This window comes from Hemicordylus capensis, chromosome 4 (assembly GCF_027244095.1).
Source record: "Hemicordylus capensis ecotype Gifberg chromosome 4, rHemCap1.1.pri, whole genome shotgun sequence".
Taxonomy (NCBI): domain Eukaryota; kingdom Metazoa; phylum Chordata; class Lepidosauria; order Squamata; family Cordylidae; genus Hemicordylus; species Hemicordylus capensis.
The window spans coordinates 130476405-130502491 of NC_069660.1; the positions used below are offsets into that span (position 1 = coordinate 130476405).

The following is a 26087-nucleotide window of genomic DNA, read 5'->3' on the forward strand; positions in this document are numbered from 1 at the left end:
GAAAAATGCTGAAAGGCATCATCTTATACTGCGCACGAGGAGGCAATGGTAAACCCCTCCTGTATTCTACCAAAGACAACCACAAGGCTCTGTGGACACCAGGAGTTAAAATTGACTTGGCAGATTTTACCTTTATGGACCAATGCTATCGTCCCAAAAGAAAGTGTAGCAGCTGCCTCAGATCTATATTAGCCATACAAAGCGACAGTGGCCAGCTAGTTCTGCCCTGTGTACCAAACATAAGATTGCTATTTTCAGCACTGGAACAGATCTATAGAATCTGCGTGTTCAAAACAGTTAAATGGAGGTTGTTTACGAGAATTATACATTATTAACGCTGGTAAGCTTTGAGGCAAGGTTATGAAGAAATCAAGTATTTAAAAATGCTATGTAGAGAACACAGACAAGTCTGTTAACTGTACATGTATTAGTTTTTAAAAGCATGAGTCTCTGACTAGGTTCTCAACCTGCCATATCAGGCTTTAGAAGTTGATCCAATTAATGCCTTAACTGTGTCATAAGTTACTGGAACTACTGTAGACAGTATAATTCCAAATGATTAACTTGTTACTCTGCATTGAAGCTGTATGGATATTATGTAGAATTCTAATTATGAAAACCAGAATGAGCTATTTTGTACAGCAGCCTAGCCTTGTTAGTAGTGGTTAGTACTTAAAGCTTTATCTTTTTCTCACATTCATGGCTGAATTTCTAATCACTGTGCCAAGCATCAATATGCTGCAGTTTGTTAAACTGAACACATAACAGTTAACAGCTAAGTATCAGTAGACAACATTCAAGGAAGTATGTTTCCTCAGTGAATATTTTTCAGATAGCCCAATCCTGTTGCATGTTTACTTAGGTAAGTCCCACCAAGTTCAGTAAGGCTCACTCATAAATTAAGCGTTCATCGAATTGCACTGCTAGGCTGCGATCCACTGCACATATACAAGAAAACATACCTAGGACTTGGCTATTTCCTAAGCACACTTTAAGTCTTATCAGTTTCAATTAAAACATTCTTTTGATTCAAGCTGGGATTGGACTGCTAGTAAATGTTTTTTTTTAGGATTGAATTTAATCACATTTCCAGAATGCCCATTCTCAACCATGTTTACTTAGAATCTCACTAGATTTAATGGCAAACACGCTCAGATAAGGATTCAAGTTGTATCAACAGTTCACACCTAGCTAAAAAAATTAAAATGAACACATTTTCTTAAAAATACACACATTTAATGTTGATTTTTTTAAAATTCTAGAAAACAGTTTCAGCAATACAAACATCAACCACCATGATAACATGAAACAAAAAAAAAAAAATCACAATTAAATCTACTGATATTATGACAAGTTCTTTCCCCAACTAGATTCCAATTGCTGTCTTTGTATGGAAGCCCTACTGCAAATACTGCTGGTGTTCAGTGTAAAATGATAAATGTGGAAAAATGGAAACTGGTTGGTTTGTGTAACATTAGAAGACAACTACACTTTGCATTACCCCAAGAGACCAACATTCAAAAAGTAATCTGTGTATTATCAAAATATTGCAGTTATAGGCAAGGCAACTTTAACTTAATAGCTGAGACTGTATGAAAGGGAAAGAGACCCACATTTTTAGTGAAGGCAAAACAGAAGTACATTTTAATTACAACTTTTGTAAAGCTTGCTAGTTTTCTGGCCAACCACAAGCACAGGACAATTTTTTCTATGCTTCCTTTGGCTACATAAAGGTGATAGAGAATTCTTTCCTAAAAGTTAGATATAACAAGGTCTTCTTGCTTGAAATTATTTAGAGGAATAACTTTACAACCCCGTAATTGCTATGAAATCATTTAATATCCTATTTTTATTTTGTTGGCAAACTCATGTCAGCAAAACATTAGGCAGTAAAATGAGAAACCATCAAAATAAAATAGTTGTGTTTACTCTTTGGCAAAAAATTACAATGAAAACTCAAAACAGCAGATAAAGAAAATACATTTAACCCTGGCCAAAAAAAGTACAAGTAAAACAAAGTTATCAATTTAAAACTTGATTCATATGTATAAAGAACAGAAGAGGTAATATTGTAATAAAAGCAGTATTGTTACTTCAAGGGGTAACATACTGTTTTGTTGACCCTGTGCAATTAAACATTTTGTTCCAACTATGTTTATCAAACGTGACTACAAAACATTACATATAAAAGGAACCTTCTGTGCGACTCCTGCTGACATTTTTAATAACTGGGAGACTAAATTTACAATCAATGTGTCACAAAATCATAGCATTTTGTTTCTAAGCAGAGTTCATGTTTGAATTTTCAAGTCCTGATTTGTGTCTCAAACAGCAAGCTTTTCTCCCATATCAACTGAGGCTGCAGTACTGTGAACAGATAGGTTGCTTGTCAAGGAGATGTAAGCAGTACAGCTGCAATGTTTTCAGGTCTCTCATCCATGGCTAAGAAAACAGGAGCATGCACTCCCTCCCTCTCCACATTCTGGCCTCTTCTATTCCCAGCATTAACCATGGTGTGGCCAAATAAATAAATAAATAAATCATCTAGGAACAGTATGCAAGCAAGGCAGGACCATTGGGCAGAGGATGTTGCTGAGAGTGAGCAAGTCCACACACACCCCACCCACGTAGGGTGGAGAGCATTCTGCCTCCTCGAATGAAAGTTTGTTGAGGCCTGCATTAAGCTGTGAAGCTGTGTTCTAGAGCTATACCATAGTTAATCCCGGAAGGAGTGGGATGGGAAACTGCAAGCCTGAGAGGCACTCCAAAACTTTTTCATGATTAAGAGATCTGAACATGCAACATCTGCACTAGACTCTGTATACAGTATTGCAGCCTGAATTGTTTTCTAAAAAAAAATGACATTAATGACTGCACTCATTGCCAGAGCGCACTGCACTCATTTGACACATATTCTGTAGTATGTGGCAAGCAACAGCACCCAATAAAGCCTGAGAAGAAATGCTGCTGTGTAAATACTGCAACTATTCCTGATAAAAGAATTATGGGATATATAGATTTATAGTCAAAAGCTGCCCAATCCCATAATTTATATTGCATAGGTCACAATCACAGATATATACACATGCACACGTATGTGTATATATACACACATGCAAAGAATATATTAAAAAGACAACAAAGTCTAGTCACAAAGCAATTTACAAGCTCAATATATATTTTTTACACTTTGCTTGAAAGAAGATTTCGATATTTTACAGTCCTCAGTAGGAATTATATACACTGCACCTTATGAAAATCTAGGGTTGTCTAAGTAGAAATACACATTTGGGTAAGAAAAGATTAAAAATCCTCCTAAATATTTCTTTCCTAGCTACAGAAAATATTCCCTAACCACAAAAAGAGTGTCCATGGAATGTACTCTAGACAAGTCTCTTTTGAATTCATGCACGTTTAAAAAATCCAAAATCCCAGATTCCCATCTTAAACAATCTAAATCCTCATTTTAAAAAAATTCAGGATTCCCAACCTTATTTTAAAAATGGTAATATTTATTTGTACTGTTAAGCAAGTGTTAAGGCTAACTTGGTTTCCATTTTTAGAAACATAGAAAACTATCCTTCTGCACTCCTGATTTATAAATAGATAAGGGCAACATAATGAACAGTCCTACAGTCAGGAGGCAGTTGCTCCTTCCCATTCTACCAGATACTGCACCTTTCCATCAAGCGTCACCCGACGTGCCAGAACACGATATTTTTCACCACAAGCTATCCTACCTGCTGCACCAAAGTAACTAGTAATAGAGTTCTTGAGATGATTAAGTTGCAACTCCTGATCAGCCAAGTTATTCAGAATCTCTGTATTAAGTTCATCATATTGATAATCATCTTTGCCTTCATCATCTTTTACAATTTCTGCATTCTGAGTCTGGAGTGCTTTTCGTGGGAGGCGCCCTCTTCTCCTTAGGTGTGGTATTGAAGCCGGCCAAGTTCTTCCTGTACGTGTCCTCTTCCTGGAGTCAGATAAACTGTGCAATACAGGAAAGAGAAATCTAAGCTTTGTTGTAGAGTTAAGCAGTATATAGCAGCAGTGTGGCAGCTCAACTTTGGGCATTATGCCAACATAGCAGAATACAGCCAACCACAGCTTGGCAGCAGACAAGTGTGCTGGAGATGGATGGGGCAAATTCAATTATTCAGCAAGCTGAAGGTATTCAGCAGGCATGGAAGGGCCAGCTATGTCCATGGAAGTCAATAACTGGATAACTGCAATGCTTGTTATCGATTGGCTTCCTATTAATTCAAGGCCGTCCAGTAGATTTTGGCATCGGTTTATATAAATTAAAAAACTAAATATGGAGCGAGTTGATTGTACAGCACTCCTCTATAAACATTACTCAGTAGAATAGCCAGCAAAACTCTTGTTTTTTTTAATTATTGCCATGATCTACAGTGTATGGGCTCTTGTCCACAAGGGCTGGGGGCAGGGGGGAGGCAGGGTTTGCTACCCATATGAAGTCACAGTCTTCATATGCAACTCTATACTCCCCTCCCCACCACCACAAATATATGGCGGAAAATAAAAGGATGCAAGTAGATTTAGTGGGCGCTAAAACTGCACCTTGCCACTGAGAAATCAAGCTTGGTCCTAGCATGTGAACACACCACCACAATGCATTTGTTTTTTTATGCTGGAGTGACTGAATGCTGGGAACTATATAGAAGAAAAAGGGAGGGAAGAGGTGGGTGTTTATATCTGGATGCTCAATTTACTCCACAGCACCCATGTTTTATACTTCAATGAAATGCCTTTAGAACACAGAAATTATTCTTGCCAGATGTTGGGCTCTCACTGCAGCGGGACGTGCCTGACTGCAACAGATGGCAGTGGAGGATATTTGGGAAGCTGTTGGGAGGCTGAGCCAAGTGGCAGCTCAGCTTAGTCAGGGAGGAGTGAGGAAAGACAGCACTATGGTCTCTATGGAGACCAGAGATCTCACAAGACAGGATCTCAGTGTCTCAGGAGACTTGCCAGGACTGTAGGCAAGAATTTGTGCAGCCAGCTGATGATGAGACCCCCAGCAGCTACAGTCATGGAGACGTTCCTTGATAGAGAGAAGGGCAGGAGAAAATGGTCATCCCTCAGAGTAAGGAAGAAGGAAGTTGAGGTAAGAATGACCTCCCTGTTTCCCTGCATGCTCCATGGCCTTGCTGAAGACCTGGGAGGACTAAATGGTCATCCCTTGCCTGAAACCTCACACCAGATTGATCTGCATTTGTTTTAGCCAATGGACGGTAACGGAAAGTAAACAGTATTTCAGCAATATACTCTGTAGAAGCTGTACAAAAACAACTTCTAAAAGCACACAATCTTTACTGTAGACTGAGCAGAGTTCCCTAAAATGACATGAATACTAGTGTCTGAATTTAGTGTTTTATCACCTCAAGTTACATACAATTATTTGAAACAAGATTTCCAAGAATGTGGGCATTATGCGTCAGATAAATTGTATATGAATTGGCTGGGCATAAAAGTTGAAAGAGTTACAGGATTACTGAAAGCTACAATCTTTGTTTAAATTAATAAAGTATTACATCAAAAAAAGTAAGAACACGGGGAAATGTAACACCAAGACTAGGGAATAAGCTCTTACACTATGCAATCCAACCTCTAAGTAATCATGCACATAACTACATTACTAGGTGGTGAAAACACCTGCCCCCGCCCCCAACCAGGATTTATTTCTATGTAATGGGAAGCATCTACAACAATTCTCACAGGAGGACTCTTTACCGTTACAGTGCTCCACAAGGTTGTGTTACCATTAACAAGAGGAGCCTTCTCAGGGACATTTATGAACTTGTGAAAGGCAGTGCACTACTGCAAGAATCTCTATTCCAGACTTTGCATAACTTTGTGCAATGATTACACCAGTGGAAGACTAGTCTAGAAACCACCCATTATGTTTAATTTTTAAGATTTATTAGTTACCTTGACCATAAGCAGCTACTTTTTAATATATATCACACACATGCAGAGAGAGAGAGAAAGAGAGAGAGAGAGAGAGAGAGAGAACGAACACGAACAGTGGTGTACCTGTAATGCTTCGAAATACTAGTTGAGGTAGTTTCTTTTGTACTGACAGCACCTGTAGATTCCACATCTGAGGTATTGGATGAATGTGCAGCTCCATCAGATCTTCTAAGCCATTTTAAGTTGTCATATGTTCAAAGTAACCAAAACATTAAAAAGCTTATCAGAAATTACTAAATATATAATAAGAAGATTTCTAGTCAGTTTTTATTATTCATTCATTCAATTTTTATGCCGCCCTTCCAGAAAGGCTCAGGGCAGTTTTCCCTACTTACCCAATAGCACTAGGTAAATCCAGAATAGGGGTTTCTTGCACTACAACAGGTTCCTTTTCCCGAGGGGGGAGCTGAGGGAATTACATATAACTTTTCAGGCTTTTTGGATATTCAAATTTTCAATGAGAATGCAAACTGTTTTTAAAAGTTTAGTGCAAAACATACAGTGGCTATTTCCTAGTCAAGAACAGTAACTGTAAATGCCACTCACCAAAAGAGATGGCTCAGACAATTTTTGAATCATTTTTCTGGTATATGGTCCAGGTGGACGACCAATAGACTTCTTCTTCCCCTTTCTTTCTACACCATTAGTAACTTCCCTAAAAGAAAGCCCACCGATTTATTTTTTTATATATAAATTAAAGACACAGTATTGGACTATAGTTGACATTTGCAATGTAAGTTTTTTGTTTACTCAGCTGTAAGTTGTTTATTTTGACTGGATATTAATTGAACTTCTAAAATGTGCATAGAATGCACACACAAACGTACGTACACTGGATAGAGCAGGAGTGTACAGCTTAAGTGTTCATGTGGGCCAAAATAATCAGAAATAAGTAGACTGCAAAAAAAAAAAAAAGTCTATTGACCATATGGATAAACAGGGTTCAGGAAATACACTAATTTATTTGTCTGCGATGAGTGAAAAAAATCCTGACGAGTAATGTACCAACATAGCTTGAGTAAAATTTTGTGTCTGGCTAGTGAACAGAGCCAACATTTCTTGACCCCTGTGGATAAGCACAGTATTTCTCAGGAGGTGCATGTTATACAACATAGCAGACTGAATAAAAGTGATGACAATAACCGCAAAATCCCCTTTTAAATTAACTTCAAGAGAGGAGGCATGCTAGAGATTATTATTGCTGGTTGACATCCTGACTAAAGCTCTCTCTCTCTCTCTCTGTGCATACAGTAAATGGAAGCACACCTGCAGTGGTAGTATCCATACTTCTGACACAGAGTGCATGCATAGGGGGTGGAATTGCTGATCTCCCCTTTCATGGAAACTCTGAGCAATGTGCAATTATGTCTTGGAGAACTGCCCTTAGGGACATAGTTGCACGTTGTTCAAAGTGCTTCACAAGGGTGGGGAGACTGGCAAAACCCCCACCCACCCCCATGCTCAGGCACACATGCTTTAGAAGCAGGGATGCTACCGCAGAGGGCATGCTCCCTTTTATAGCATGCACATAACTTTAGTCAAGATGTCTGCCGATATTACTATTTACATATCACAGTTCAACAAAAAAGCCGTTTACACTGCAAAAAGAATGACAAAATCATTCCCTTTCCCAAAACGTACCCACAATGTAAAAAAGGAGACACCAATCAACAGTCACTGGAGAGATACTATGCTACACTGAACAGGGACAACTGCTTTCTCCCTCCGCACCCTAAACATTAGAGGAGCACTATTTTAAAATGCTACACCTCTTTCCTCAGCCACTTGGTTTAAAAAAACAACACATCCCAACATCTGTTACACAACAGGAATGATGTCCCCCCCACATTCTTTTTTGTTTGCTTGATATCCAACCTCAGGACGAGTTCAGAACTCAAAAGCTTGTTTTTCAAAATCTTCTGTCCATTCATAAGTTCCTCCTGCACCAGTGTTCCCTCTAAGGCGTGCACTCACACATTTTTTGATATCCGCTCAGTTGATCCCACTCAGGTTTAATCAGGAAGGGCCCATTCTGAATATACACACACGCTGCCTTGATTCTGCTGCCCAAAAGAAAACTCATTCTGCACACAGTTGAAAAATATTAGAGAGAACACTGTCCTGCACTCCATTTTAAGTTATAAGGTGCAAACTTGTGGGCTATCACATCAGTCAGCTATCCTCCTCCCTTTTGCTTTGCTCGACAGCCAGCCTGATGAAGCCAGAGTTCTGGAGAACTCAAAAGCTTCCACACATCCTAATTTTGTCACAAGAGATTTAAGAATACAGGCTCACATGTTACGCAGGCTTATCCTGCTGTTTCTGATCGGCCTGCACTGTTGTGGGTATCTAAGGAAACATCATCTCTCTTGTGCCAGAATACTCTTATACAAATATTGAAACCAGCATGCATGCACTTCCGATGCACAACTGAATTCTTTTCCAAATAATGTGTTAGGAGTGCATTCACACTGGTTTTTAGGTATTTGTGCATGACTGCTGATGTTTCATTCAATGCCCACAGCAGTGCAAGCTGATCAGAAATGTTGCTATAAGCCTCTGTAACATGTCAGCCATTGTAATAAAAAAAAATAGAATACTGTACATTTGCCTTGCTTTTCCTGTCATTGTTGGTGCCACGTCGCTCTCAGATTCAGTCTCTCACACCTCATCCCTCATCACTGTGCACAGGTGCATGAAGAAGAGTCTCATCATCTTGCCCTCATCCCCACAACATGCCTCTCTTCCAGCACCCAAAGGGATGATAATAATAATAAACTTTGTTAGCCGCCCCATAATAAATTGTTCTCTGGGCAGCTTACCACACAGCATTAAAACATCAAGTAAGAACACATAACTAACACATGAAATCACAACACACAATCAAAATTTAAAAGGCATGAATGAACAAAAAGATCTTTACCTGGTGTCTCAAAGAACAAAGTGATGAAGCCAGGTGAATCTCACTGGGGAGGCTATTCCATAAACAGGGTGCAAGCACTGAAAAAGCCCTCTCCCTAGTAGCCACCCACCTCACTTCGTCTGGCAGGGGCTTGTGGAGCAGGGCCTGCGAAGAAGATCTTAAGGTCCGAGTCAGGACAAGTGGGGCAAGGCACTCTCTCAGGTAGCCCAGTCCCAAGCCATAAAAGCTTTAAAAGGTTAAAACCAGCACTTTGACTTGGGCCCGGAAACCAACTGGGAGCCAGTGCAGCTGACAAAGCACTGGCGTAATAAGATCAAAACATCCAGTACCAGTTAATAATCTTCCAGCCCTATTTTGTACCAGCTGCAATTTCCAGACCATTTTCAAAGGCAGTCTCATGTACAATGTATTGCAGTAATCTAAGCAAGATCTTAGATTGATCACAGCAACAGCCATGTGAATTCCTTACAAAAATCATCCCTCTCAACCTTCAAAGCCCCTTCTTTTTGTGTCCTCTCCTGCTTACACTCTTCCCAGAGTGCAAACCCTCCCCTCTCCCAACACTTCCTCTGTGCTGAGTCCTGCTACTTGCATGGATGATGGAGGTGGAAGCAGGGAATGGTTTGCTTCTGCTTCGTTCTGGGAGCTCACGGGAGAAAACTGATGGTACGTATCTCCTCCAAGGAGAAATGGAGACTACACCCCTTTCTTAGTCTGCCAGACACGCATTTCACTTGCAGGTGAGCTGTGCTCTGCAGGGTGCCTCTTCAGGCTCTCTTCCTCCGGCAGGCCCAGCTCTTTCCACCCCCACCCCCAGTCAGTTAACAATACAGCAGCACAGCACAAGAGAAGACAGACTGAGTATCTGAGTGGAGAAAGCAAAGAGGTAGCAGCATGGCTCTCAGGATCCTGGTGGGCCATGTGTTCCATGCCCCACCTCTAGAGGTTTACCATCAGCAGGTCTACTACTGGTCCAAGTAACGGAGAAGAGCTTTCCTCCATGATCTTGCCCTATGCAGTGATGGTAACACTATGATGGACGATGAACAGGGCCAGCATGTAAGCTGCTGGTCCAGCTATGAAGGGGAAGGAATTGTAATGTATGGGAGAGAAGTAAATAATTTGAGTCCTCCATCCCCACTGCACTGATGGACTTTGAACTAGAATAGAGATAAAGGCCATTGCTTATATGGGAGAACATTCTAGTAATACATGGCACTGCTTGAACAATCTAACACGGATTAGAAGCTAAAAGATACAGCAAAATAGGAGGATTCTGTTGTTTACTACTATAACATTAAATGATCAAAAGGCACACATCATAAATTCGCAAGGCTGTACCCAAAGACAGCCCATGGCTTGTAATCCCACACTCCTCTCTACAAAACTGCTATTACTTACAGAATTGAGACATCATGGTATTTAGTTTTGAACCCAAGATCACAAGTTATCCTAATTCCTTAAATCATTAAAGATCGCATATTAAGCTCTTAAGCAACAACAGTTATAAATACTGGAGAACAGCATCCTTGTTTAGAGAGTTAAGTTATTCTGAGAAAGTATGACTGAGCTTAATGGCTGAGTAGGATTTGAAATATTTGTTACCATAACACAAACTAAACTCCACTGTGAAATTCACTGTTGTAAAGAAAAAGCTTACTGAAGTGCAACTATGAAATGGCATTTAAGTGCATGTCACACCCTAGAGGTAGTAGCAAGATTCCTGGAACTAACCAATGTCTTCAGCATTAATACGTGTACATTTTAAGATATTCCAGGATGTTTTACCAGCTATTTGTGGAAGAATATAAACTCCAACAGAAAGCAAATCATATTATTTAACAACTTTGTTTCACCTCTGATCAGGCACAGGCTTTGATGATTTTCTGCCTTTAATTTTGAACTCATGTGAAGTTCCCTCAGGCTCTTTCTCAGCCTTGAAAGCAGTATTAGGTGGGCAAGGAGGAACACGAATTCTCAAGCCAAATAAATGTTTTTTCTTCTTTATCTCCTTTCCAGACATAAACCTGAAATAGTTAAATACTAAATATTAAATATGAACTAGAGAAACAAAAGAGCATTTCTTTGGATATAGTCAAAATACCATTGATAAGCTGAACTGAGGGTTTTCTGTCTCTAATCTACTTAAGAGTGCCTAGAATGGGAAAAACCATCAAATTTAGCTAAACATTTGGTTATCTAAAATTATCTCAGCAACTGTAAATTTGATTCTGATGACGTTTAAACAATTCGATCCAAGCACTTTTTGTTGGCACCACTGATTTATTTTAAGCAACATTTCTAATTAGCTTTACATTAGACTAAAAAAGCGAGATTTAAAATGTATAAAAACCTCAATGAACTTACATGGTCTTATAATCATTTAATGCCTCCAGAACATGTTCATATCTTTCAGCTTTTGGTGTGTCTGCCAGCTGTAAGATAGCAGGTGATTTAATCTGCTGGGTTTCAATCACACTAATACAAATTATTATATGTTCAGCAGTTCAAAGAGATATGAGATAGTTGTATTCTAGAATTTCTACAGTAGGGATTATTACCTATCAATATACTAAGAATTCTAGAAAACTACCGTGTTCTACATTATTTTTAATTAAATTTTTATACTGCATCATCCAGATGGCTCTAGGTGTTCACATAAATAAAAAGAAAGAACAAAAACATTAACCCATTAAAAACAAAACCATTTTAAAGCCACTAAAGGCCAGGCTAAAAAGATTTGTTTTTAGGGCTCTTTTAAAGTTTGGTTAAGCTCTTAAGCCTTGGATATCTATAGGGAGTGAATTCCACAGCCCAGGAGCAGCTACAGAGAAGGCTCAATCGCCACCACGTCTTTGAACTGGAATATTCTGTTCTTTCATGGAACAAGTCAAAATGTATTTTAGCCAACCTAATACATATCCAAGCATCACAATGCTATGGTTTTTCTGAGTAGAAGCAGCCAGTGATGTGGAGCAGGGATGCTAACCAACAGAATAAAGATATGCGATAAGTTGCACTTGACTTTTTTTAACCCATCCTCCTCCATAATGTAAATACAAGACTGCCATTTTCAGCAAGAGTTCTGGTTTCTTGTAATGTGTTATTTCACCCTCTGATTCAGATATAACAAAATACATATTAAAAGTAATGTAATTCTAGGTTTGGAAGTAATATTAGGCTATGATGCAGCCAAATCTTCTCACTGTTGGCTATGGAAGAGACTGAACTTCTTTGCTTCCTATAGCCAAATGTGTGCATGTACACCTCTGTGGATTTCAGCTCTGATGTATGCGCTAAAAAAGCAAGCTACTATCTCAGTGAAATAGGAAGTTGAACAGTTCCTTACACTTTATATAATTGATTCTGTAAATGCTTTAAACAGTGTCTTAAAAGCTACACATCTTAATGGTTTGAGCTTGTCAATAAGAACACAGACCAATAAGAATCCTATATAATAAAGTGCCTGGCATGCATCCGTGTCTCCCTCAGCTGTCCGTGTCTCCCTCAGCTGTCCGTGTCTCCCTCAGCGGAGCGCATGCCCAGAACACGCCGAGGGAGACACGACCGCCGGGACCAGGCGGCCATGATGGGCGGGGGGAAGAGGCGGCAGGGGAAGCTGGCCGCGGCGGTGGTGGAGCCTCGGCCAAAGGATGCAGCGCGGCCGAGGCTGCGGCAGAGCCGCGGCCGAGGTCTGGCCACGCTGCTGAAGCCGGGCGGGGGGGAAGAGGCGGCGGAGGAAGCCGGCCAAGGAAGCCGGCCGAGGCAGCGGCGGAGCTGTGGCCGAGGCCTGGCCACCCCGCCGAAGCCAGGCGGGGGGAAGAGGCAGCGGGGGAAGCCGGCCGAGGCGCCGCAAAAGCCGGGCGGGGGGGAGAGGACCCCCCACCCGAAACCACCGCGGAGGACCCCCCCACGCAAACCGAAACCACCGCGGAAGCCCCCACCCACCCAAAACCACCGCGGGAGGCGGAAGGCCCAGGCAGGAGGAGGCGGCGTGGGAGGACGGAGAAGGCAACTAGTGCCCGTTTTTTTTTTTTTAACGGGCTGAAAAATACTAGTATTTCAATAACTTACTTCACCAGGGTGGAGTCGATCCCAGTTTTCATTAATATATGTCATGAGTTCAAGCTCTGAATCAAAGTATTTCTTTTTGTGAATAACACTTAGGTTGTAAAGGCATAGATGTGCTATATCTACCCTAGAATTCAAAAGTGGTAATAAAAGTTGTTAGCATATTATAATAGTTTATAAGTACAAACACAATCTGGCTAGAATAGTAGTGTTAAACTCCTTACAAATCAACTGGCTAAGAAATGCATAAATCTTAGCCTACCTGGCTGCTAACTAGACATTTTATTCTACAGTTCTTTGTGTTTCTCCCAGTAGAAGATACTGATAAAAGTTTTAGTGTTCACAGACTTACCAGAGAACTAGGGTTTTGTTCACACAAATATTTAAGCACAAAACATATGGAGACAGATAAGATACACAGAGAGGGAAAGTGTACAGTAAGATATTGAATGACTTTCCCCACTTAAAGTTACACTTACCATTGCAAGGGTAAACGTTTGAGGTATTCTGGTCCAGAACTACAAACTGAACAAATGAATGTATAAAACCTACAAGAAGTAGTAATAAAAGGTATTCAGTGCTGCAATAGAGTTTATTTGTAGCCAACAGCATTACAGTAAGAGATTCATTTTCCCCCAAGCAACTGAGTTTGAGGCAGACACACTCCAATCTCTGTGGCTCACTTTGCCTCCCTTGACAGATCATCAACCTAAGACTAATTCCTGGGGCAGGATGGAAAAAAACTGTTTACATCTGCACTTTTCAGACTGAAAGGAGGAGGGAACTAGCAGCCTTGGGCACACTGCAGCGAGCAGCAGTCTCAAAGCAGAGAGCTGGAATGCTTTATCTGAGAAGGCATTCACACTTGTATAACAAAAGACAATGAGAAGGAGAAATCTAGTTCTTTCCAAAGATGCAAGTAGAAATTCACAGGGCATGAATTTTTAAGAGGGGAGAGATGGAAAGCGGGGCAGGTTGCGAGACTTGCAGCTGCAGCAGCATGAACAGATCAATGTGATTGCCACCCAAGGGGAAGAAACTTCTGCTCTATGGAGCTACTGTGGGGGCAGTGGACAGAGAAAACCACCATGCATCTAACTGTGACCTGGATTCAACCCCTCCATCTGCTTCTAACATTTTTTAACAGGAAGCTGCTGAATGTCTGCAGGGCTGGCAAACTGAACTGAGTGACTGCAGATGCAAGCCGAAAGAGGGAGCAAACAAGGCAGGTGCTTCCTCCCTCCTTGTGTCTGTCCATCACCTACCAATACAAGGAGGAAGGAGCAACCCACCCCTGCTTTGTTTACCCAACCACTACTCATTTCTGTCCAGCAGGCACCATGCTTAGATTTCCAGGTGCCATGGTGACCTTGTGCCCGGAATTCACCAAACCCTGTAGTAAGTGAACTGGAGATGGGGAGAGGTATGGAGCCCTGAACAGAAGAACTTCTCTTTGCAGCTGGGGATACACCACAACATTTTGTTGCTGATCTCACATAAAATTGTGACAGACATTCTTTAAGTTTTTAGGTAAATACAATTATGTGGAACATATAGGATTATATTATAGGTCTAGTTCGGCTGTCCAAAAACACCCCTAGTCCTAGACACAAAAATACAAGCAAGATCAGAATACACATCTTACCTATCACCAAAAAGCATTGGCTTTTGGAGGCACTGCACGCAAGCCTCATGGAACCACTGTTTACATTTACAGCACTGTAGCATCTTTAAATACCAGCTTCATTAACAGAAAGGAAAAAATGAGAATATGATGAGTGTTTCCTATTGTACTGCAATAACAGTCTCCATTTATACTTCAAATTAAACAGTCTGAATGCATATCTGACCATGCATTCTGTATGTGGCATGCAATACTTCTGCAGCAAGTACACAGGTAGGAAAGATACCATGTATTATGGCTTTCTGACTTGTACACTTGTGGCAAAATAAAGTTGTACTTCACTTCAGAAATTGTACATGCATTTCTCTTTCTACATCTTCCTACAGAAAACTAATACTTGCACGTGCGTGTTAAGAACAATTGTGTTTAGGTGTGGTTCAAGGACACTTCTGCAATTTGAATTAGCAATACCCATATTTTTCCCAGGATGAGACTTTTCCTTTCACTGTCATGAATGCTCAGGTGGCATCCAGCAGTGCTTTTCTGCCACTTGCAGCTTGTTCAAGATACAGTACAATGTCTACTTACTGATTCAGACAATCTATTATGCTTGAGGGATATTCTTTATATTGACTGCCTGTCAGTATACTCATTCACAAGAATGAATTCAAAACCGCATTTGGAGTCCGCCAGTAGAAATACCATACCTGGTTATATCAGAGATTTGCTCCTAGAAAGCTTACCCTGACTGATATCTGTATTCGGACACCACCAACTTTTCAGGAATCCCAATGTTGTTCCTTGAGCTGGCAAGACATCAGGCCTTTTCTGTGTCTTTTAGTGTGGCATTAAGCAAATTCCTAGTAGGAATGTGCACGGACCGGTTCGGAGGCCATTCTAAAGGCCTCCAGACCGGTCCGGTCACGGGGTGGTTTTGGTTCGGAAGGGTAGGTTGAGGGGTTCCATTAAGGGCGGGGGGGGGCTTTACTTACCCCTCCCACGCTTTCCACACTCTGCCGCCGTAATTATTGAAAAAATTGCTCCTCCGATGGCTCCTCCTCCGATAGCTGCTCCGTTAAAAAAAAATGGCTGCATGCACGCGCAGAAGCCTTCCTAAAGTCTTTTGCAGCCTGAGCCCGGCAGGGAAGGGGGCGGGAGGACATCTCCCCGCCGCCCGCTTCTGAAGAGTTATCTCGGGGCCCGGGCGAGATTTAAGGAGGCGGGAGGGGGCTTCAAGAGGGCAGCAGCAGCAGGGGGCCGGGGCTTCAAGGGGGCAGCCATTTTTTTTAAACGGAGCAGCTATCGGAGGAGGAGCCATCGGAGGAGCAATTTTTTCAATAATTACAGCGGCAGAGTGTGGAAAGCGCGGGAGTGGTAAGTAAAGCCCCTCCCGCCCTTAATGGAACCCCCCACCCCAGTGCCGGACCGCAGCTCCGTGGTTCCGTGCACACCCCTAATTCCTAGCTATTTCTCTTTCACTTTATGAAGCAAAAGACTTTTTTAAAATCTCAAAGAGTGAATATACTAAGTCTGTGCATTGGGATCTCCGAATTCCCAGCAAAGATGTACCATCTTCCCAGTGTTGTACAGAGGCAGGTGCTGCCAGTTCTGCACAGTACCTGCCATTTCCAATGCCTGGGGACCGGGGGAGCTTTTTACTGGAATGGGAAGTGCACAGAAATGCCTGGGAGCCTTTGCATACTTCTGACATCCCCATGGACCTTTAGTAACCCTGATGCCGAAAATGATAGGTACCACGCAAGGCTGGCTATGCTAGGAGTGCCCACTTCTGTGCAGCAGGAGGGGGATGGAACATTTTGTTGGAATCAGAGTCTGCCATACAAGTCAAACATATCCTTTTCAACTCTCACTTAATGTAACGTTAATTAATGTTAATGTATTTTACTGAAATACACCGTGCCACTCTACCAGTTAACTGATCAAAATCAAGGTGTCACATAACGCAAGTGTGGCTGCAGCAAAATTCCACCACAATTTTATTTCCACTGAAGCTGTGCAGTCCAATCCTGTGCATGCTTATTGAGAAGTCAGTCCCACTGTATTTAATGGGGCTTGCTCCCAACTAAGTGCACATAGGATTGCAGCTTAACTATCCTATTATCTTGAGTGCAGACTTCAAAAACCAAAGTACATCAACTGTAATGAAAGCCTGATACTACAGATGCAATAGCACATCGTGATCAGTAAAGTCACGATATAAATATATGGATATTTTATTTTATAAATATATGGATATTTTTCTGAACTGAAACTCTCATACAGACGATTGACAAACACAGTATGTACTGGAGGAATAAAATGGACAGAAAATCTTTTCATAAGAATTTATATTTGCTTACTCTCCAGGACCTCCACAGTAGCAATAACACTGTTGAGCATTTGTTTTATGACCTGCATCCCATTCAAGATCAGCTACATTGTAAGGCAATGTTTGCTTCATAACTTGCAGTGCTTTGGCATTTGGTCCTTTCTTAAGTGCACCACCTCTCTGGAATAAAACAGATTGAAGAAGCAAACACCATTATCTAATGCCATATAAAAGCAAACTATTTTCAACTGTAATCCCTTTACTAAGTCATTAACTTACTTTTGTTGTTGTTGCAAAGACACATTGTCGGCAGAGCCATTTATCATCTGAATCTATCACGCTAGAATCAATATTTGGTGTGTGACACAGCTGATGATAACCTGAATTCAAAAATATTGTTTTATTCTTTCAAGAGATACTAAAAGCCCTAATTGTCTTGACAAGTGCTAGAAAGACTTTTGTTAAATGGAGAAATGCTGGCCTATCTTCTAAATTAAACAGCATAAACCAAATGTCCTGATGTACAAAAATGCTGATATTTATGTTACACTTAATGATAGCAGTGAAACATCTCCATAACCATAACTAAAAACCTGGAAGTTGGTTAAATATTTTTTAGAATTCTACAGTTACCTTGACCACACTTATCACATATAACCATTTCATTGGGTGCCTCTGAATATTCTTCCTGACATATCGTACAGACCATTTCCCCACTTTCAGTAGCTCCTAAAAAGATAAAGGACATGGTTTATATTAATACCAATTTATGCAATTTCATGACTAACAGCAGCACACATATGATCGTTAATCTAGTTTTGATCAGAAAATACACACCCCCACTGGAAAGGATGAATGGGGAACAAGCGGGCATTATCTTGATCAGAGTCTCCTCCTAGATCTGTGCCGAATCATGAATAAAAGGATCTAATAGGTGCTGTAAACTCAGGTCCCATAACTGAAGCTAGTTTCTCTTCTCCCCTCAACTGGATGCCTCGCTGGGAGGGGGTCTGAAGCTTCACACTTATGAGAAAAAAGCTAAACAAAACAAAACAAAAAAGGTTCTTGCCTGTTTGTATGTCCTTCCAGAGAACCCAGGATTTAGAACTGTCTTCAAATATAATGAAGCAGCTCTGCTTCAGTTTGTTTATCTAAAAAATAAAATTTGAAGTTGACACACATATACAAACATGAAAAAAAATGCTTTAATAAGTCTGTTAAAAATGAGTTACCTTTTTGATAGTTCCAAGATAAAACAAGCCATCTGACCATCTAGCTAGGACATCTTGACCTTCTTCAAATTTACATACTTGCTTTTTGGCTTTCTGTCCATCCCGCGAGGACAGTTTGGTCAAGGATATTGGTGGTTTTTGGTTTCGGCGTAATGGAGACCGCTTGTGGACCACTGAATTACCCAGCCCCGTAGAGTCTCTAAAATAAGAAGTGTGAAGTTAATATGCACAATCCATTATATGGTCTTTTCCTTGCAGTAATATAGACCAAGGACCTCTTCCCAACTTCCAAAGCTTTATATTAAGAGGCTATCTTTTAAAAAAGGTACTGGAAACAATGAATTCCAAACAAATACAAATCTAACTGGGTTAATGTAAAAGGGTACTGCTCAAAACAACAGTAGGGCTAAAGGCAAATCTGAGATAGATTTTTCAAAGGTGTTTGGTCTATTATGAGTAAAGGTAAAGTGTGCCGTCGAGTTGGTGTCGACTCCTGGCGACCACAGAGTTCTCTGACTATCTTTGGTAGAATACAGGAGGGGTTTACCACTGCCATCTCCTGCGCAGTATAAGACAATGCCTTTCAGCACCTTTCCTATATTGCTACTGCCCAATATAGCTGTTTCCCATAGTCTGTTTCCCATAGTCTGGGAAACATACCAGCAGGGATTCGAACTGGCAACCTCTGGCTTGCTAGTCACGTCATTTCTCCACTGCACCATGAGTGCAATAGTCTAATAAATGGAAAGTACATAATGTTCCTAGGCATCAGCACTGAATTTTAAGCACCCAAGTGCCTGAGATTTCTCCAGCATTTGTCTACTCCTTTGAGGATATATATTTTAAAAAACCATACTGGCTTACTTAAAGTACAATCAAGTGGCACCAATGATAAGTTAACAACCACATGTTGTCTATGGTATGAAAAATCATCCACTTTGGGAGGACATCTAAATCTTGTCTATCTTGCACACTGAAGGGTGGGTCATTTGATGTGAAGGCTGCAACCTCAACTTCAACAACACTGAGGCCAAGTTTTCATTTTCAACACACAGTAATGCAATCAGCCTAAAATAATATTTTCTCCTGTACAAGTGCAGCAACACACTAGTTCAAGGAGCAATTTTACAAACACTGGAGCACCACATCTTCATGGTAGGCAGTGACATCACAATTAAAGCACACATGAATGGCTGGGATTGGCATCCTTGGAGGCCCAGAACATCAGAAGCACCAGAACCTGAAAGCTCCTCTGTGCTACTGTAACCACTCACTCGTATGTCCATCCATCCACCCACCCAGACAAGCGGCAACAGTAACAAAAAGCAACCACCACTCTTTGCATACCACCTCCTTCCTGAATAGGCAGTAGTAGTTGCTGTCTCTTGCTTGTCCATCCACTAGCACCATACTAGAGGGATCTACCATACCAAAGGGATCTTGCCCAAGAGTCTCCAAATTGAAGGCAATATTGGCAGCTAAGCAGCAGAGTAAGCACTGCTCCCGCCCTTTTATTCTGGGCATGGACTACAGGATCACTGAGATATTAGTTCAAATAAGTGTAGTATGTTCACTTATTTCCTCTGCATAGCAAGAGGTGCAGAACAAAGGGTGAGGGGAAAGGTGTCAGCATTCATTCTTACATGACTCAAATTTCTCCATGGAAAACCAACAAGTAAACAAGAAAACACTGTCTTTCCTCTAATCACAAAGAAACACTAGAATCAAGAAACAAGGGAGTGAAACTCATCCATAAAGAACTTCAGGTGGTAGCTAGGCCCCCAATGCCAGCTATATACACCACACAGCAAGGGTGAGATTACTTCAGACTTGTGGGATCTACTTTATTTTTTCATTTGAATCCCAAGGTTCAGCAACTACAGCCAGATGCAAAATGGTGGCCAAGCTGTGGAACCAAATACTTGCTGCATCCCATCAGCCATACACAGGGATAATCTGCATATACAAGTATACATTTAAGGGCCAAGCTACACCAACATACATTTGATGCAGACATGCTTATTTTCTACTCTCTAAATAGCAGTCAGAATTAGGGTCACAGCACAAAAGCACAAGATTTTCACCCTTTGCCCCACCACAGTTCTGCTCCATATCAGGCACCTCTACAACTCCTACTTACCGCAGAAGGGAAGCTTCCATTAGCATCAATGGAAGTTTCATTCCCATGGCAAAGAGCAATAGTGAGGGACTCTCAATACAAAGAACAATCATGGTAAGAAAGAGCTAAAGCCCCCCCACACACACACACACAGTAGCCCTGATTTGGATTGGGGGCCCCACAGCTGTGATTCAGAAAATAAAAACAAACATGTCAGCAGCATAATGAGTTTGGCCTCAAATTGCTACAGATCAAGACCTCCACAAGTACCTGGTAAAAAAGGTGGGGAGAGAGCTGGTCTTGTGGTAGCAAGCATGAATTGTCCTCTTTGCTGAGCAAGGTCAGCCCTGGTTGCATATGAATGGGAGACTACATGTGTAAGCACTGTAAAAGATTCCCCCTAGGGGATGGAGCTGCTCTGGGAAGAGCAGAAGATTCCAAGTTCTGCCTCCCTGGCTTCTCCAAGATAGGGCTGAGCGAGATTCCTGCCTGCAACCTTGGAGAAGCTGCTGCCAGTCTGTGTAGACAATACTTGAGCTAGATTGACCAATGGTCTGAGTCAGTATATGGCAGCTTCCTGTGTTCCTAAAACAATGAATTGATACTTATATTTTACTGTCAGTGAGCACAGGGCTCCAAAGATAAGAGATTAGCACAAGCAGAGCTATGGCAGAAAGTTATTTTACACCTTCAATTTTACCTGCCATTGCTGGAATATATATTGTTGCTGGATCAGACACAAGACCTACCTAATCCAGCACTCCATTTCCCACAGAGGTCCACCAGATACCTCTGGGAAGCCCACAACCATGAGATGAGGGCATGCCCCATCTCCTGCCATTATTCCCCTGCAACTGGTATTCAGAGGCATCCCTTCTCTGAACCCAGAGGTAGCATGTAGCTATCAAGACGAGTAGCCACTGATTCTCCATGAGTAGCCACTTATACTCCATGAATTAAACTACGGAGATCACAGACCCTTGATAGGCTACTACAAATCATCCAGGGGTCTACTATTAGATCCTCATCTACCTTCTGCCTTCTCCCACTATACAGCTCTAATCCTGACAAGTACATACAGTAATGTATTAGACTTACAGCAGGATCCTATGCATGTTTTGGAAGTAAATCTTGTTGAGTTCATTGAGAGTTCATTAACTCCCAAGTAAGTTTGCTTAAGAATGCAGCCTAAGTAGAGTGAAAAATGTCTTAGTTGCAACCTTGTGTATTACTGGCTTACAAAAAGAGATGTTAATGTTTGTTGGGAGGAAGTGTATGGTTAAGCTCTGGTACTTCTAGTTTGCCTATAGAGATAAAACTAGCAGGTCAAGTTTCTTGCCTTCCCCATTTACCTGGACCTAGTATCAAAGTTAATTAATTTGGTTCGCAGTTGTATTAACTAGCTATATTAGAGTAAAACAGGCCTCAACAAGTTCTTTGGCTCTAGAAGCCAGCCCAAATGTTTGGGAGCCAAACTGTGCACTGCTCAATGGGGAGGAAAGGCAAACTCACCTCATCAATGCCCTCTGCTCCCTGGGGGGTGGACTCACCCTCCCTGCTTGCTCACTCTTCCTTCTGGAGGCTCAGGGAGGTGAGGACTGATGTGACCAGAAGAAGGAGCAAGCAAAGCATGGGCAAGTTGCTCTCTCCTCCTCAGTGTTCCCTCTAACAGGGATTCCCAGATGTTGTTGACTACAACTCCCAGAATCCAAGCAAAAGCCATTGCAGCTGGAGATTCAGGGAACTGCAGTCAACAACATCTGGGAATCCCTGTTAGAGGGAGCACTGCTCCTCCTCCTGGTTATGCTGGTCCATCACCATCTGAGCCAGACAATGGACCAACACAACCAAAGGGGGGGGGCAATACCTGGCACCATGTTGCTTGCTCACTCCTCCTACTGATCATGTCAGTCCATCACATGTCCTAAGTGCAACACTTAAATTTCCAGGAGCCATGGCAACCTGGCACCTGGGAACTGGTGAGCCATGGGATAAACTTATTTAACTTATTTGTTGCCAGTATTCATGTTATTCCAAAGAATGACATTAATAGAAAGTCAATTCACTAGCCAATACTTTTAAATATTTTCTAAAGTGCAAGGATAGTGGCAGACAGGTCTTGTGTTTCATAAGACTTATCCCTAAGAAAAATCATATGTGGGGAAATTTAAAACTATATCTTTGACATTTTTCTTTGATAGAAAAATAGCATTTCAAAATTTAGGTTACGCAAACTGACAAAAACATTTATCAATAATTTAAAGATTTTTCACTACCTATAGTACAACAAAAGAATATTTGGCATCTCATACAAGACTCCTTTATTTTATTTAGAATGAGAATGCCTAAATAGGACTCTCAATCAAGGCTGCAACTGAAAACCAGTACACTGATCTAGTAATGGGATACATGTACACAAAAGTGGGCTTTTGCAGGCATCGCCGACATGCATCAGAACATTAACTGGCTGAATAAGTATTTTGCTATGGCCGAGGCCAACTAGTTGTTGCACACAAATATTTATAAGTTATTTAGGCTTATATCCATCTTCCCTCTTTAAACAAAAACTCGACTCAGGTTCCGCCCATTTCAAAATACCTCGAGAGAGCTTGCAGGCGGCTAGAGCTGGAGTCGAGGCTGTTCGTTTGGAGGAAGTACGGAAAAGGATGTACACAGCTGATCATTATTTTCAAAACGTTGCAGACGTTTACCCCACCCCCTTCCAGTTTGATTCTTCTCCTTTGTCCGTTATGGAAGGAAGAAGAGAAAAACAACGAGCTCCGGGTCCCACTTGCAGACAGAAATGAAGGCAGCCAAGCTCTCCCGTGTACCTGGGCCTGGCTAACCACAAACGTATTAAGCGAAGCACCCCAGGGGGATCAGGCGCCTCTGAAGGTGCTCGCCTTTGTTTTGGTATCCAGGGGACACCAGAAGCCCCCTGGCTCCATACAGTCAGCCACAAACAGGGCTGATGTTAGCCACCCTCGGAGGCTGCCACTTCAACCCTTACAAAGCCCAATTAAATATGAGGGCAAGCAAAGTGCCTGGGAGGAGGCTTCATTCTCCGACTCCCGGTCGCCCTCGCCACCCTAACCGGATCTGTGAAGAGGAGAAGGAGGGGGAGGAAACGCTGGGAGGCAAAATTCGCGCAGCAGAGGAAACTGACGAGATCGTGGGGCAGCCGCAGAGAAGAGGGAAGGGACCAGCAGGAGCCAGGCTGCTCCAGCCGCCCACCCAAGTCCTGGGCTGCCGCCAGAGCTCGGCTTCTCCCTCCCGCCCCCGCCCCCCCCGCGAGATCCACCCCCCCCGGGAGAGGCTCCCCCCCCCTCCGCCGGCCCTCCCTCACCTCATTCGGTCTCTCCAGTGGGGCCACCCGCTTCATACAGGGAAATCAGTGCGCTCAATGCGCCCTCCCCGAGAAGCCTCTGGCCAGCCGGGCTCCTCGCGACCTCAGAGCCGCTGTGGTGCGGCGGGGGACGAGAGAGGCACCGAGGAAGAGGCTCAAGGCCGCCTCACGGGCAGCCCGGCGGCACGGCAGCCCTTCGCCATTTTTCTTTCCCGCGGAGGAGAAGCTGGTGCATTGTGGGAAACACAAAGACTTTTTGCTGCTGCTCCTGCAGCCGCAGCCGCCAGCGCCGCCGCCTCCTCCACCCGCGCCGCTCCACCAGCCAGCTCAACCGCGCCGAGCGGCGCCTTCCTCTCACTCCCCGGGCAAGGGGCGGGGAGCGAGGCAGGCAAGCCCGCCCAAGCGGCTGCTGCGTGTGCCTGCGCGGAAGAAGACGGGCTGCACGGCCGTCCAGGAGAGCGGTGAACAAAGAAGAACTATTTTGAAGCAGCGAGGGAAGGGCTGCCGTCGAATCCCTCCTCCTCCTAATTTCCTGCTGCCTGCCCTGTAGTGTGCCTATTACTTAGCAGCACTCAGTTCTCTTTGCTCAGGGAAAATGGGTTAGAAGGAAGAAAAAAGGGGGTGAGACTCTCAGAGGGTTGTTTTTTTTTTTTAAAGGGCATTTCTCAGGAAACATGGAGGTGGTAGCAGTTTAGGTTGGGCAGTTTCGAAATAAGCCGCACTTCCTGTATCTGCATCGTGGCTCCAAAATGTATTCTTCTGTATGAATGTAAGCCACATGCATTTTGGTGTCATTGCAATCCACAGACCACATTGTTTTGGCACTGCGTACCTCAGACTGTCTGCTGGGAGCGTGAGCAAGTGGGCTTAGTTATTGGCCTGTGAAGACGATTGCAGTGGTCAATGCTTTTCTTTAAAATGTTTCTCACGTTAAAGTTGTTCTTTTTTTAAGTTCCAAAGGCATGCTACTATCTCTTCTACATGGGGTTTTAAAAAAAAAAATTTACATAAGATGTTACAGGGAAATTGTTCCAAAAATGAAAAATTTTCCTGCAATGGAGGGAAATTTGATGAAGAAAGGAAAACCTAGACACAGCCAATTGAGTACACGTCCACAATTTCCCTCTTTTGTTTGCTGATAGGCGGATGTGCTAGTCTTCCTGAAAAGCAAAACTGCCTTCCTTTTGACAATACACATAGCCATATATCCCTAGTAGTATACCAAGTGTGGGATAATAATTTTATTTGGTATTTTAATTTGAATTTTTTTTTTTTAAGAATTATTACTGTAGTTATTCTCACAACAACCCTTTCGGGCAGACCATGACAAAGAATTGACAGAGGGAATCGACAGAGGGAGTGTGACTCTGTTGGTTTTCTTGGATCTCTCGGTGGCGTCCGATACCATCGACCATGGTATCCTTCTGGGTCGCCTGGGGGAATTGGGGATAGGAGGTACTGCTCTGCAGTGGTTCCGCTCCTATCTCTCGGGCAGATCCCAGATGGTGGAGCTTGGTGACAGTTGCTCTTCTCAACGAGAGCTGTTATATGGAGTCCCTCAGGGCTCCATTCTGTCACCAATGCTTTTCAACATCTACATGAAACCGCTGGGTGAGGTCATCAGGAGATTTGGTGCTGGGTGTTATCAGTATGCTGATGACACCCAAATTGACTTCTCTCTTTCATCTGCTTCATCAGGAAATGGTGTTCTTTCCCTAAATGCCTGCCTATAGGCAGTAATGGGCTGGATGAGGGATAACAAATTGAAGCTGGATCCAAGCAAGATGGAGGTGCTCATTGTGGGGGATCGGAATTTAAGGGATGAGTTAGATCTTCCTGTGCTGGATGGGGTTACACTCCCCCAGAAGGAACAGGTACGCAGCTTGGGAGTGCTCTTGGATCCAGACCTCACCATGGTATCTCAGGTGCAGGCTATGGCCAGGAGCGCTTTCTATCACCTTCAGCTGATTTGACAGCTGCATCCATTCCTTGAAAAGAACGATCTCAAAACAGTGGTGCTTCAGCTGGTAACCTCCAGGCTCGACTACTGCAATGCGCTCTACGTGGGGCTGCCTTTGTACATAGTTCAGAAACTTCAGTTAGTTCAAAATGCGGCAGTCAGATTGGTCTCTGGGGTAACCCAGAGAGACCATATTATGCCTGTCTTAAAACAGCTGAACTGGCTACCAATATGTTTCCAGGCGAAATACAAAGTGCTGGATATTACCTTTAAAGCTCTGAACGGCTTGGGTCTGGGTTACCTTAGAGAGCACCTTCTTCGGTATGATCCCTATCGCTCGTTGAGGTCATCTGGAGAGGTCCGTCTCCAGTTACCATTGGTACGTCTGGTGGCGACTCAGAGCTGGGCCTTTTCTGTAGCTGCTCCTGGTCTATGGAATGCACTCCTGGCAGATACCCGCAGTTTAGGCTGGCTGTCGGCCTTTAA

At 42.6% G+C, this 26087-nt stretch overlaps 1 protein-coding gene across 3 annotated transcripts; it reads right to left on the reverse strand.

The window, feature by feature from the left end:
• Positions 1-1214: 1214 nt before the first annotated feature.
• On the reverse strand, positions 1215-24071 carry MTF2 (metal response element binding transcription factor 2). Of its 3 annotated transcripts, none has more exons than XM_053246052.1 (15): positions 23642-24071; positions 18177-18375; positions 18014-18095; positions 17578-17673; positions 17224-17324; positions 16976-17124; positions 14637-14732; positions 13471-13539; positions 12995-13118; positions 11288-11355; positions 10777-10947; positions 6544-6652; positions 6333-6403; positions 6061-6165; positions 1215-3991 (listed from the first exon to the last, which is right to left on the reverse strand). In XM_053246052.1, the coding sequence occupies exons 1-15, from the start codon at positions 23644-23646 to the stop codon at positions 3637-3639; spliced, it is 1800 nt and encodes a 599-aa protein (XP_053102027.1). In that variant the 5' UTR covers positions 23647-24071; the 3' UTR covers positions 1215-3636. The 3 variants fall into 3 exon arrangements, with proteins under 3 accessions (XP_053102027.1, XP_053102026.1, XP_053102025.1); XM_053246051.1 differs by lacking the exon at positions 23642-24071 and adding an exon at positions 22894-23540 and having other exon boundaries at positions 6061-6162; XM_053246050.1 differs by lacking the exon at positions 23642-24071 and adding an exon at positions 22894-23537.
• Positions 24072-26087: the final 2016 nt, after the last annotated feature.

What these genes read in the sequence shown, in the direction of transcription:
- MTF2 (XM_053246050.1), bottom strand. Translation starts at nt 22,979, where the DNA reads ATGATCAGCTGTGTACATCCTTTTCCGTACTTCCTCCAAACGAACAGC. An exon ending in TACTGTGGAGGTCCTGGAGA is followed by an intron (nt 14,733 to 16,975) that starts GTAAGCAAATAT and finishes CTGTTAATGAAG; the next exon opens with CTGGTATTTAAAGATGCTAC. An exon ending in GATTTACCTAGTGCTATTGG is followed by an intron (nt 6,166 to 6,332) that starts GTAAGTAGGGAA and finishes AAAATGGCTTAG; the next exon opens with AAGATCTGATGGAGCTGCAC.